This window comes from Nymphalis io, chromosome 6, assembly GCF_905147045.1.
Source record: "Nymphalis io chromosome 6, ilAglIoxx1.1, whole genome shotgun sequence".
Classification (NCBI taxonomy): domain Eukaryota; kingdom Metazoa; phylum Arthropoda; class Insecta; order Lepidoptera; family Nymphalidae; genus Nymphalis; species Nymphalis io.
Window position 1 is genome coordinate 6687634 of NC_065893.1, and position 14996 is coordinate 6702629.

General features: G+C 37.3%; 1 protein-coding gene across 1 annotated transcript; it reads left to right on the top strand.

Moving 5' to 3' along the window:
* Positions 1-8646: 8646 nt before the first annotated feature.
* On the top strand, positions 8647-10231 carry LOC126768999 (uncharacterized). Its single transcript, XM_050487531.1, has 2 exons — positions 8647-9604; positions 10006-10231. Exons 1-2 carry the CDS (start codon positions 8663-8665, stop codon positions 10018-10020), a joined length of 957 nt encoding a protein of 318 aa, XP_050343488.1. The 5' UTR covers positions 8647-8662; the 3' UTR covers positions 10021-10231.
* The last annotated feature ends 4765 nt before the right edge of the window (positions 10232-14996 follow it).

The window sequence follows — 14996 nt, forward strand, 5'->3', positions numbered from 1 at the left end:
GTTTTTTCACGCCACAACAACTGTGCCTATTATACAAAACACAGGTACGGTCTTGCATTGAATATTGCTCGCACCTTTGGGATGGCTCCGCTAAGTACCTACTGGAGGCCTTGGACCGGTTGCAGCAACGTGCGGTACGCATTATTGGCGACGTAAAGGTCACAAACACCCTTGAACCTTTACAATTGCGTCGTGAGATAGCAGCACTGAGCGCTTTCCATCGACTGCATCACGGCGAGTGCTCTGAGGAATTATTCTCTCTAATTCCTGCTTCCCCCTTCCTTCTTAAGTCCACGCGAGCTGGTTCTCGATGTCACCGCCTAACTGTGACATCAATTCCATCGTGCACAAAGAAATTTGGCAACTCCTTTCTTTGTCGTACTACCAAAAAATGGAATTCCTTACCAGCTCACGTGTTCCCCTCCTCTTACAACCCGGGTTCCTTCAAACGAGGCGTGAAGAGGCATCTTGCGGGCCGGCAAGGCGGTGACGGCTAGTACAGAACATTCTTCCCGACTGTACTGGCCGTCGTCGCGTTTGGGCTCTATTACCACTTACCATCAGGTGGAGTAGAGTCATTTGCCATCCCGGACATATAAAAAAAAAAAGGACAATCTTTTAGATGGCGTGTTTTTGCTTTAAATTTGTAATGTGTATTTTGTTCTTTTAATTTTAACTTTGTATTTTATACATATGTCTGTATATATGAATAGAAAAGGATTAATATTATGTAGTTAATTTTGTTATATTACAAATAAAGAACTTAGGTGTTAATGTAAATAATTATGAAATAAAATATTTATATTTTATAAACTAACTGTAGGGATGATGTTTCCTCGCAGGTGGGAGGCGCCCCTCAATGCTCGACAGCCGGATGTTAAACGACTCGACTGCCGAGGCAATAGAGGCTTTGAGCCCCTCCAGTACCTGCGAGTCGAACGCCGTGTTGGCCGACGCCTCGCTAACCGCCGTTACCACGGTTCGCCTTTCCGCGTTATCTGCGCCGAGCAGAAGCGTCTCGTTAGCCTCCGTCCGGGTCGCCAGTGCCTCAATTATTCCCGGGAGGCTGTTGACTCCTTCGACTTTTCGATGTAGCCTCCCTTTAGGTTCGACGATTTCGTTGCGACTTCGATTATCGAAGCTGCACTGCGGCCAGCCAACGCGCGCAGCTCCTCCGGGCCCATCGAGGACGGGTCTTCAGCCTCGGTCCTCGTGCTGGTCTGCGCCTCGGCGACCGCTTCAGCAGGCACCTTCCTGAAGGCCCTGCTGCGGAGCGCCCTTTTGAAGGTGACTTCCCTTTCCTCAGCCTCTTGTTTCTTGTGCTGGGCCTTCACTTTTGCGAGCCCGCTCATCGTTTTTATGCCGCGGCGGTCGGCAGGGGGTCTCGCCGTTGTTTCCGCCTCCGAGTCGGAGTAGCTGGAGGCCAGAGATGGCCTCACAAACGCATCCAACGCCGTCTCCATATCAATGTCTGACATTTGGCTAGCTAAAAAGGTAGCTAACCGCCGAGGTACTGGGGCTAGGAAGGCTCTAGGGCATCATTTATGATCCTCAGAGTCTGAGCTATTCATGTGTGCAATAAACAATTTTCAAAAGGGTGGTGTGGGTGAGCACAAATTTTCAGATTTTCGATGATAACTGAGGAGGGCTGTGAGGCAGAAGGCCCCACAAAGTCGTCGAACAAGTTAATTAGATCAGAAATAAAAAAGGGGTAAAAAAATAGAAAAAACGAAAAAAGTTTGCTAAAAAGTAGGTAAAGACGGGTGATATCAAAAAGGTAATAATGAATGAAAAATGTAGGAAATAACGAAATACAATTATATGAATATAATTATTTTTCAAAATTTTAAAATGACACTAAACGCAGTGACAGTGAAGCCGCAGGCAATAGCTAGTTAAATATATAGTACCGAAAAACAAAAGAAATGTGTGTTAATTATATTTTTTTCGTAACATGTTCAGTTTTTTTAATAATCTACTACCCTAACCTAACAAAATATATTACAAACGAAAACAGACAGCGGTTTACCAGATCCCTGTTACATGTACCAGCATAAGCTGAACCCTAAATATGATCGACTGCCGGTCTAGTGGCTAGATGTAAGGCCGCAGACCCGGAGGTCCTGGGTTCAATTTCCATACCGGGTCAATAAAAAGTTATTGGGGTTCTATGTCAGAAAATTCTCAGTTCGGAGTTTGGAAGTTGGAAGTGTGTACACTCCCGTGCCTTGAAAAGCACGTGAAACCGTTGACCCTGCGCCTGAACTCCGGACCGGAAAGAATTAAAGCGCAGGTCGTTCCACGTGTGTTTGCACACACAGTTGTACACTATAATATTTCCTGCGCAGTTGGCTAATCTCTCTTGAGGTTGGCCGCCGTGGCCGAAATCGGTCTGGAGGACATTATTATTTTTATTTATATATGATTAATCATATTGATTTCAACTTAAATTGGAAGAATTTAAATCTCTGAAACTGTCCATTTTTTAACGTTGTTTTTTTCCTATTAACTTTCAATCATCATCACTTGACAGACTATAATTAATTATTCGACGTGATTCTTTAAATTGACATAAATTTTTTATTTAAAAACCGATTGAAATAAAACACTAAATTTTAAGTGAAGTTTGCTACAATACATTAGTGAAAACCGCACCCAAATGAGTTAAGCCGTTTCTAAGATTAGCGCGCACAAACGCACTGGACAAACAGACAAAATTTTACAATTAATCATTGTTTAGCGTTGATAAATTAATGGTTTAACTCATATATCTTCCGTGTACAGACAGCGATCAATTACGATTTTATAATATGTATAAATTAACCATATATTATTTACTTCAAATTAAAGAAGGAATAGCTCATTTGAAGGAAATTTGTGTATCTACAAACTTTACAAAAATAATAAATAATTTTGTTATTTCAAAGAAACAGTTTCCCGCGAATCATTTTGCTATTTGTTACTATACTTATATACTTGTGTCCAAGGCTATCTTATTGTCAAATTTAATTACGATTCAAAATGAAAATATTTTATTTAATATATAAGTGTAAATTACTGAATAAAAAATAAAGTAAAAAATAAAAAAGAAATTAATTCATAACATAATTATGTACATAGATTTACTTTTATTTAAATATGTTAAGGCTAATGTTATTAATCTGGTAAATATTAACCGGCTATTATTAACATTTCATTATTTGTTAAGTTTTGTTATAATTAATTACCCTGAAATTTGGTAATATTAATAATTTTCAATTAATCAAACTTACTGTATGTACATGTTTATACATAGTTATAGATTAGATTAGATCTCATTTTCAGATTAACAATATGATTAATATTTTTTATCACAAATAACTGAAAAGTGTAAAAAAAGTAAAGTTCTCTGAGAAACTGAGAAACAATAAAATTTGAATCAGTAAAACGTTATAAGGCACATTAATATTAAGTAACTATGAAGTCATTCATGAAAAATAAATATTTTAACATTTATGTACAATTCTCTGAGAAACGGAACAAACTGACAGCTGGTCTACGCTAAGCGCTGCCAATAAACAAGCAACACTCACTATGGCAGCTACAAATTGCCTCTTTATGTTTACAACGAAGATATTTCTACAGTTCCCCATTTATTTGCTAATAATGTTTTTTTTACATTATCTACTAACGGCTTGTGAATATATTAACACATTTTATATTTTCGATTTTCAAAGAAAAGGATTGATCTTCTACATTCATTAACTTTCTTCCAGGACTAATTAAGGAAGTGATCAAAAATATTGGCTTTTGTGCTAACAAAAAAAAAACCGAGACGATAAACTAAGTATTTTTAACCGTTGGACCATTTCTCACGGGATAATGAACTGATGATTGCGGGTTCAAGCCTAGACAAGTACACCTGAATTTTCATGAGCATGGTGAATATGCCATCAGCATAGGAGCATCATGGTGGAAGAAGCTCCAAAAACCTTCTACTCAAAAGGTCCTTGGTCCATTTACCTGCTGCTGCTCTTACGCTTATATATTCGATGCCCACTTGTATTTTTTTTCCTTTTCTAAGATTTAATAAATGTTTCTGTTGAAGAGAATTAAGCAATAAAATGTTATTGTATAAAACTGTTAAAAATAACAGTAAAAATATTACTTAATTTAAAAGTATTAATGTTATGGAATTGTTTGTTTCACTCACCCAGTTTTTACTAGATATTACAATTGTTTGTTTTGCTGAGCGTCATAGTTTTTGATTTATGGACTAGTTAAAAAAAACATCATAGACAACCGTTTACTTTTTGGTTAGTGTTTTTCGCAATGTTAAAGTTAAATTCTATATTTTTGCGGTATATCAGCTTGTCTAGCAGTGTTGACAGTTAGTACTGTACAGTTTTCTGCTTGCCTTCATATCCTACACTTTTTTCTATGTAAGCGAATATTTCGAAATATTTTATAGGAGTTGTAGTAAAATGTTCAAACTTAAAAAAAAAAAAACTAGAAAAAAATAATCATATTTTTAGTTCTTGAAGCCCGTTTGCTTAAAATAGTTTTGTTTGCTCTGATTCTTGATGATGATGATGACTACTGGACTGATTTCCGTCACAGCGGATATTCTTAACATCGACTAGCTAACTGCGCTGAAGATATATATATATATATGTATTACAAACTACAAGTGCACACTCACTTGTGCAAATATGCACTCTTAGTTTTATCGTTATCATAATCCGATAATTTAACGGCCTTAAGTGATTTTAAGACGCTTTTGTAAGCACTGGCAACTTCTATAATTGAAGCTATTGATATATACTGTCAATTTCTGGACTTGACTTGTCTTGGCGGAATTTGAAGCCAGGAAATATGGACTTTTATAAGCTGGCTAACAGACCAGCGAGGCATTCGAATCTGTTTTTATGTGCAAAAAATACATTTATTCGAAAGTGAGTGAATTTGTAATTGCCATAAATAATAATACCGTACCGTAACAGCCTGTGAATGTCTCACTGCTGGGCTAAAGGCCTCCTCTCCTCTTTTTGAGGAGAAGGTTTGGAGCTTATTCCACCACGCTGCTCCAATGCGGGTTGGTAGAATTCACATGTGGCACAATTTCAGTGAAATTAGACACATGCAGGTTTCCTCACGATGTTTTCCTTCACCGTAAAGCACGAGATGAATTATAATCACAAATTAAGCACATGAAAATTCAGTGGTGCTTGCCCGGGTTCGAACCCACGATCATCGGTTAAGATTCACGCGTTCTTACCGCAGGGACATCTCGGCTTTTTATAAATAATAATAATATAATTAATTAAAATCATAATATCTTTAATTAAAATTAAATTAAAGTTATGAACTGAAGTTTATACCCGGGCAAGATAAAATAAAGCGTATAAATAAAGTTCATTTCTAATGTAAGATGTTGAAAAATAGATTCAGGTTTGAAATTAATACCCCGGATATGACTATGCGACTATGATTATCTTAACGATTTAAAAATGAACAAGTCTTACTGGCTCAACATTAAATATAATTTATTGATTTACATTTATACATTTCTTACATATCATTATATTGTTATATTTTTTTATTCATTATAGTGAATCGAAATTACAATAAAATTTAATATTTTCAAAAGAAAGAAGATAAAATTTGTCTTTGACACTATGTCATTTGGAAAAATATTTTAAGAGTTACGACGATGACAAATTGAGTGCACGGTACTATGCAGGAGTACACTGCGGGAGTGCTGAGAGAAGAATTCGGTCATTGCCTAAGTATAAAATTAACAAAACTGAGAAAAAAAATATTTTAGAACATGATGTAATTAAATGATTACCATACAAAAAGTTGTAGATAGTCAACCTCAAAAGATAGACATATACTATCGCAGAATTTTTTTAGAACTTTTCTAGACAAACAATTCCGTCATACATCATAGTTGTGTTACTTTAACCGTTTACGCAACGCACGCAACGGAAGCTCTCAAAAGGAATAAATTTTCTCCGTTAATTCGAACCAGCAGTTCCTGATTAGCGCGTTCCACCAAACAAGAGGATCGGTCTGACCCGGCAAATTATCGGCCAATAGCTATCACCTTAGTACTTTGTAAGGTGATGGAACGGATTTTAAACAACCAACTGATCCATTACCTAGAAGATCACTGTCTAATTAATGATCGTCAGTACGGGTTTCGACCAAAACGATCCACAGGTGATCTACTAGCGTACGTAACACACCTCTGGGGTGAAGCTATCGACAAGCATGAAGAATCGTTGGCTGTCAGCCTCGATATCTCCAAGGCTTTCGACAGGGTCTGGCACAGAAGTCTTCTCTCCAAGCTACCGGCATATGGTCTGCCTGCTCAGCTATGCACCTGGATTGCCAGCTTCCTACACAAGCGTAGCCTTCGTGTTTTAGTAGATGGTTGCGCTTCACAATTCTATGTAGTGAATGCTGGGGTCCCCCAGGGATCTGTGCTATCTCCCACACTCTTTCTTTTGCATATCAATGATATGCTCTCCCTTGGGAACATACATTGCTATGCAGATGATAGTACAGTGCATGGTGGATACCACGGACGCGCAGTGGCTGGGCGGGCGGAAACTGAGGAGAGGCGGGAGAATCTTGTCATTGAACTCGATAGGACGTTAGATCTCATCGCCAAATGGGGCTCTGATAATCTTGTTGAGTTTAATGCCAAGAAAACACAGGTATGCGCTCTCACGGCGAAAAAGTCAACATTTTACCCTCTTCCCTCCCTCTGCGGTACTCCGCTGGTGATGCAAAGCAAAATCGCCATGCTGGGGATTGACGTTCGCTGCGACCTTAGTCCAAGGGATTACATCGAGGCTGTTATAAAAACAGCTTCACGGAAACTCGGAGTTCTGAACAAGGTGCGGCGCTTTTTCACGCCACAACAACTGTGCCTGCTGTACAAAACACAGGTACGGTCTTGCGTGGAATATTGCTCGCACCTTTGGGATGGCTCCGCTAAGTACCTACTTGAGGCCTTGGACCGGTTGCAGCGACGTGCCGTACGCATTATTGGCGACGTAAAGGTCACAAACACCCTTGAACCTTTACAATTGCGTCGTGAGATAGCAGCACTGAGCGCTTTCTATCGACTGTATCACGGCGAGTGCTCTGAGGAATTATTCTCTCTAATTCCTGCTTCCTTCTTAAGTCCACGCGAGCTGGTTCTCGATGTCACCGCCTAACTGTGACATCAATTCCATCGCGAACAAAGAAATTTGGCAACTCCTTTCTTTGTCGCACTTCCAAAAAATGGAATTCCTTACCAGTTCACGTATTCCCCTCCTCTTACAACCCGGGTTCCTTCAAACGAGGCGTGAAGAGGCATCTTGCGGGCCGGCAAGGCGAAGGAGGCTAGTGCAGAACGTTTTTCCCGTCTGTACTGGCCGTCGTCGCGTTTGGACTCTACTACCACTTACCATCAGGTGGAGTAGAGTCATTTGCCCTCCCGGCGATATATAAAAAAAAAAAAAAAAACAAATTCTTTAGCAAACAGACTTCCATACAACTATTTATCCTTTACTTATACTTAAGCGAAACAATGGAAAATAGCTAGCTTATATTTATAAGATATCCCTTTTTTGTAGGAGTGCTAGAGCGATAAATTGTTTTAACCGACAAAAGTATTGTAGTTAAAATGTCATTTTACAGAAATTCCTATAACTTTCAAGAAAGTAAAATGAAAATTTCGTCTCACTTCGTAAATATATAAGGTTATTGTTGAATGTGCATAATATTTAACAAAGAATAAATTAAGTTTTGGATTAATTGTGATAGAAAATGTTTAGTTCTTCAACCTATTTTTTAGTTTAATAATATTTTTTTTATAGCTATAATTAGAAAATTGTTTTGGTTATCTCAATTGGAAGCCTGAGAAGCCACAGAATTGAGGTGATTCATGATGGAAATTAATGCTGTAAGTGGTAAAGCTCAGCTATCATTCAAAATAAGTGAGCGCCATAAAACTCGTTATAATACTTTATTTCAGCTTAAACTTCCTGTCTTTTAAATAATTTGTTCGTGAAGGCTGGAGTTGGTCCAAATTAAATTACACAGAAAATGTTGAGTTCCATTTGTAAATCTGAAAATTACTTCTGTTTTAATTTTGTATCCTATATAAATATATATCCATATTACCTGGAATATTTTTTTTAATCCATAATACTTTGATACTAAGAGAAAACGTAGTTGCGTGTTAAAGTTGGTGTTCATAAGTTGGTTGTTCATAAGATGATGAAATTATTTATTTTTAAAAAATTTGGATTTCAATCTCGCGTTCCTTACATACCCTTCTTGACATGCGATTTCATTTCTATGCTTTTTGTATAAAAAACGACCGGAGATATTGGATTTAAAAAATGACCGGATGTATTGGATTTCACATTTTTGTTGGCTAACAAAGCTAAGTTTTTGTAATGTATGGGGTAGTTTTAGAATATTACTTTTATAACTGTGGGTAATTGTAAACCCATATATGGTGGTCTCTCGCTATTAAACGCTCAACCAAATGGACGTCTTTTATTGCGCTCAGTAATTATCCTCAAATAATTAATAATAATATTATATATTATTCACATATTCAACAGTGGCGACGAGTAGTAAAGAAACTACGTGTGTGACGCATCGTTTTATTACTATGTCGGTGGGAAAACTGGAACAATTCGACCTTGGCAAGGACGATTGGAATTTGTATGTGGATCGGTTGGAACAGTATTTTATTGTTAACGATGTGAAACCGGCGATACGAGTAGCGACACTGATAACGGTGATCGGAAGTGACGCGTACGAACTGATGGTGAATTTATGTACACCAGTCAAACCATCTGCGAAAAGCTATGAAGAGCTGGTGGATGTTATGCGACGTCATCTTCAACCTAAACCGAGTGTATTGGCGGAGCGGTTCAAATTCAGACAAAGAGTGCAACGTCATAATGAGTCCGTGGCGGAATATGCGGCGGCATTAAAGAAATTGACGAAACATTGCGGTTTTTGTTCGGAAACATTATTGGATAATTTGAGGGATCAATTTGTATGTGGTATTAACAGTGACTGTATCCGTCAAAGAATGTTTGCGGAGGATAATATAACGTTCGATTCGGCGTTTAAACTCGCGGTGACAATGGAAGCTGCAGAGGCGGATGCAGCCTTGGTAGAAGGTCGTACCAGGAGATTAGGTGACGGCGTATCAGAGGCGGAGGAATCTATAAACCAGATTACGTCCAGGAAAAGAAGCACAGGGAAACATCTACAAAAATATATGAACGTAGGAACGCGAGAACCGGTTTTAAGCAGTGGTACAAGCCTCACAAGCGGAGCGATAATTAGCAGGCGGAGCGATAATAATATGAATGACTTCACACGACAAAAGAAGGGAACGACTTTTAAACAAGTGTGTGACGTTTGTGGTGCAAATCATCAAGTAAATCGGTGTAAATTTAGACTTTATATATGTCGAGTTTGCAACGAACAAGGTCATTTAAAAAAGGTTTGTCCAGTACTACAAAGGCAGGTGTCATTAAACATCGTAAAAAATGATAGTTCCGTATGCAAAGAAAACGAAGGCTCGGGCAGTGAGGAGGTAAACAATTTTTCTATAAGTAGTTATTTAAAAAAATTTGCACCATACACAATTAGTATCAATATTGATAACTGTGTTCTTTGTATGGAAATAGACACGGGCAGTGCGATATCATGCATTAGTTATAATTGCTATAAGAAATATCTGTCACATAATTTAATTCGAAAGTGTGATTTAAATTTACGCTATTATACTGGAGAAATTTTAAAACCCGTTGGTAAAATAAGTCCTATAGTTAATTACAAAAATAAAAGAAAATCGTTGGATTTATTTATTATAAAAGATGCAAAAACGAATCTGTTAGGCAGGCATTGGATTAGCGAGTTACAGATCGAGATTCCTATTATGAATTGTAATAGTATTGATTTTAATTCCAAGCTGTTTAATTTTAATGAATTCAGTTCCAGATATTGTGAAGTGTTTTCGGACGGGCTGGGACGATTCAATGGTGGAACGGTTGGTTTTCGGCTGCGACCCGACGCGAAGCCGGTGTTCATGCGCGCACGACCGCTCGCTTACGCACTTCGCGAGCCTGTGGAGCGGGCGCTGGATCAGCTGGTACGGGATGGAGTGATCACGCCGGTTACTACATCTGACTGGGCTACACCGATCGTACCGGTAATGAAAAAGGACGGCATTTTAAATTAACATTAAATAAGTGCTTGGAGGTGGATCGTTTTCCTTTACCGAGAGTCGAGGATCTGTTAGTTAAATTACACGGGGGTATCAAATTTACTAAGTTAGATCTGTCTCAAGCCTATGCACAACTTGAACTTGATGAATCAAAAAAATACACTGTAATAAACACTCACAAGGGCTTATTTAGGTATAATAGACTGATTTATGGTTTGGCTTCGAGTCCAGGTATTTTTCAAAGATTGTTAGAACAACTATTTTCGGATATGCCTCGAGTGGGTGTTTTCCTAGATGATGTGATAATTACCGGGGAGGACGACCAATCACATTTAAAAACACTTCACGAGGTATTTAATCGATTACAAAAATATGGTTTAAAAATTAAAAAAGATAAGTGTACGTTCTTTGCCGACTCTGTTACATATTTAGGCTTTGTAATTAGTAAAGAAGGGGTTCATACATGCCCAAATAAGATTGAAGCAATTCAGAAGGTTCGCATACCGAATAATGTATCCGAATTGCGCTCATTTTTAGGATTAGTTATGTATTACGCTAGATTTGTTCCAAACATTAGTACAATTTTAGCACCATTGTATATTTTATTAAAAAAGGAAAAAAAATATGAATGGAATACAGAAAGTAATATAGCTTTTAATAAGGTTAAGCAATTGTTAACATCTAGTGAAATTTTAGCACATTATTCACCTGACTTACCCTTAATTCTAACAACTGACGCTAGTAGTTATGGAGTAGGGGCTGTAATTTCACATATAACCGCTAAAGGGGAGCGACCTATAGCTTATGCGTCTCGGGTACTTAATGCTGCTGAGAAATCGTATGCTCAAATAGAAAAGGAAGCTTTAGCTATTATTTATGGCATTAAAAAATTTCACACGTACTTATACGGAAGGAAATTTACGTTACGCACGGATCATAAACCGTTGGTAGCTATTTTCGGTGATAAACATGGTATCCCTACAATGGCGGCTAGCAGAATGCAACGGTGGGCCGTTATTTTAGCGGGTTATAATTATAATATTGAATACGTTCAAAGTAATAAGAACGCGGCCGATGCCTTATCTAGATTTCCAACGGGAGAAGGGAAACTACAAGTAGAGGAGAAAACTTACGTTAATTTCATACAAAATTTTTTACCTATAACACGGAAGACAGTAGTAGAACATCAGAATAAGGATAACATACTTAAGAAAGTAATTTTATACTTACAATCCGGGTGGTCCAAGGCGTGCGACGATGAAGATCTTAAGCCATATTTTGTACGTCGTAATGAATTGTATTTAGATGCGGGGTGTATAATTTGGGGATACCGCTTAGTAATACCTAAATCATTAACATCTGAGTTGCTAAAGGAAATACACGTTGGTCATTTAGGTATAGTAAAGATGAAGAGCATTGCACGTAGTTACGTTTGGTGGCCCGGTATCGACGCCGACATTGAACGCACTTGTAATGAGTGTGTTACGTGTGCGATGGAAAACGCAGCACCAGCGAAAGCTCCGATCAAGCCATGGCCTTTTATTCCGGAGCCATGGTCAAGAATACACATTGACTTCTTAGGACCACTTAACGGTAAAACATTTTTAGTTTTAATAGACTCCACATCGAAATGGTTAGAAATTTTTAACATGCCAAATACGACCGCGGCTGCTGTTATTAAAGTTTTACGGGAAACTTTCGCTAGGTTCGGTTTGCCTAAAGAAATTGTTTCGGATAATGGGCCGCCTTTCTCGAGCAAAGAATATGCCAATTTTATGAGGAACAACGGTATTAAGGTTACATTCTCCCCCGTGTATCATCCGTCTAGTAATGGAGCAGCGGAAGGCGCTGTTAAGTTGTGCAAACGGGCAATAAAAAGTCGTTAAGGGATGGTTGCGATATCGATGCCGCATTGCAAACCTATTTATTAGCATACAGGAACGTCGATCAAAGTACCACGGGTCTTTCACCTGCCATGATTTTACAACGTAGGCGTATAAGATCAAGACTAGACTTATTGCATAGGGATTGGGCGATGGAAGATAGAGTACGGGAGGTGGAAAATAAGCAAATAGAAAGAGGAAAAGGAGTTATAAGGCAATTTAAACAAGGGGATAATGTCTGGGTAAGGAATTATGGGGAAGGAAAGAAATGGATAAAAGGTAAAATAGATGGTAATTTTGGGTCTCGTAATTACCTCATAGGTAGGGATGACGGTCCACCTATCAAAAGACACGTTAATCAGATAAAAAAACGTTGGGTAAGCTTTGATTTATCTACGTCAAAATCGCCACCACAAAACCAAAACATGCCGAGTGATCACCCCATATCTGAGCCACAGCTAGAAATACCGACGACTGAGTCGGCTGAATCATCCAACACGGAACTTAGTATTCCACCATCGATATCCCCTGAGACTCAGGTAGATGTTCCACCATCGATTCGTTCCCAGCGCGTTAGGAAACCAGTTGAACGATTTCGATTCGAATTTGATTAGGCAACTAATATTATATAATTTATTTTTAAGTTAGGTTAAGTTAATTCTAAGTAATGTATAAGTAATTAAGGGTGAGGGTGTAATGTATGGGGTAGTTTTAGAATATTACTTTTATAACTGTGGGTAATTGTAAACCCATATATGGTGGTCTCTCGCTATTAAACGCTCAACCGAATGGACGTCTTTTATTGCGCTCAGTAATTATCCTCAAATAATTAATAATATTATTATTTATTCACATATTCAACAGTTTTCTTCAGGTCAAATATAATCAAATAATAAAGATAATTATAAAAATCAATAAAAGTATCGTCAATGGAAATACACTGTCATTTTAATTAAAACCATTATTTCTGTAACGTGTTTATTTTGTTTCAATACAATCCCAGCTACGGTTTACTCGCTTTTGTGGTTAAAATAGACAACACTATTGGAGCGATTGACAGCGAAACAAGCTCCGAAATATTCGAAGGTATAATAAATATATCTATTCGAGTGACGACGGTCTTTAAAATTTACCTGTCATTTGTTGTTTTGTGCTAAAACGAATATAGAGGAATATCCGCTTTTTCGTATTGGATATCGCCAAATATAAATAGACATTGGAATAAACTATAGTGGCTTTGTTCTAACGTCATCAATATCCCGATATGAACGTTCATTTTTGAGGTAATAAAAATTAAAAAAGAATTAGTAGGCTGCTGCCATTGCTGGGCAAAATTCACGTGGTGTGATCTCGGCTTTAATACTTCCTGGGTCAGTAAACGCCCATAGAAGTGTTTATAAATACTTAGCTGGTGGTAGAGCTTTGTGCAAGCTCGTCTGGGTAGGTACCACCCACTCATCAGATATTCTACCGCAAAACAGCAGTACTTGGTATTGTTGTGTTCCGGTTTGAAGGGTGAGTGAGCCAGTGTTATTTCAGGCACAAGGGACATAATATCTTAGTTCCCATTGGTGATGTAAGCGATGGTTAACATTTCTTACAATGCCAATGTCTATAGGCGTTGGTGACCACTTACGATCAGGTGGCCCATATGCTCGTCCGCTTTCCTATGCTATAAAAAAGTTAGTGTCCTGTCTGTGAAAGTGTTTATATAAATGAAAATAATATTTTAAAGAAATATTTCATGACTTACAGGGTTGTCATGAGATTGCCCACCGAGGCCGAAATCGGTCAGGGGTACATTATTAATAAGTTAACTATCTGTTCATCATATTTGAACAAAGTTTTAATAAATGTTTATATTGACAATAATAAAACGGCACATACATGGCTACAAAATATATCAAAATGCATATCTCCTTAAAGAAATCACGCGCTACTGCTACATAAAAAGTGTTCGGAACGGGAAACGTAACCGCTTAACTTTTAAACCATATACGTGATTCAATTTCAAAGTTGTATCTCTCGTTGCGAGCCCGAAAACTGTCTCCGATCTATTCAACTTTCTTCCACATTTTAAAAAGATCGCTTCTTAGCAGCTGTCACTTGACAATACTTCTGATATAAATCTGGCAATACAATGCGTTAATATTTTATGTATCGTCTTAAGAATATTAATGTATTTTAAAAATTTGCATACCGATGTATTAAGCCTGCTCACATCATTTACATTGAAACTATATACTCGAAAACTAAAATATGCATTATTATATTACGTCTTGTCTTATGCTTAGATTTTTTTACAAAGTTCTATTTAATGTGGAATATATAAGGTATTCCAAAATAAAATAATTTATGAATTATTATGAGTAATCGTCATATTAAATATACAAAAAGGAACATACGAAGCATTAAAAATGTGGTTATACATCATGACAAAGCTTATGAACTAATTTAATAAGCCATTAAAGCAATCTGGGCCAGGGGTAACCGTAGTGATTTATAGAAACATGAGAACATTAAAAACGCATTACGAAAACATGACTTTGGGCGGAAAATTTACCAGAGCTGTTTATAAACCTCAAGCGTCTGTGGTCGTCTTGTTAAACGGATTTTAATTGTTTCAATAGATCGTATAAAAGTTATTAAATATTAAAAAATAATCTATACTTATAAACAGGGTTGGGCAAAATACATACTGCTTTAAATAAAATACAAATTACAACCAATTTTTGGCACGCGTTTAAAATACAAATTACAAAATACATTCAGTTTATTTGATTGCAATAAATTTTCAAACTTTCTCTACGAATTAAGAGCGCGCCTAAAGTAAACGGCTTTGCACATAATGGATTATTTTAGAACAAATTTGATTA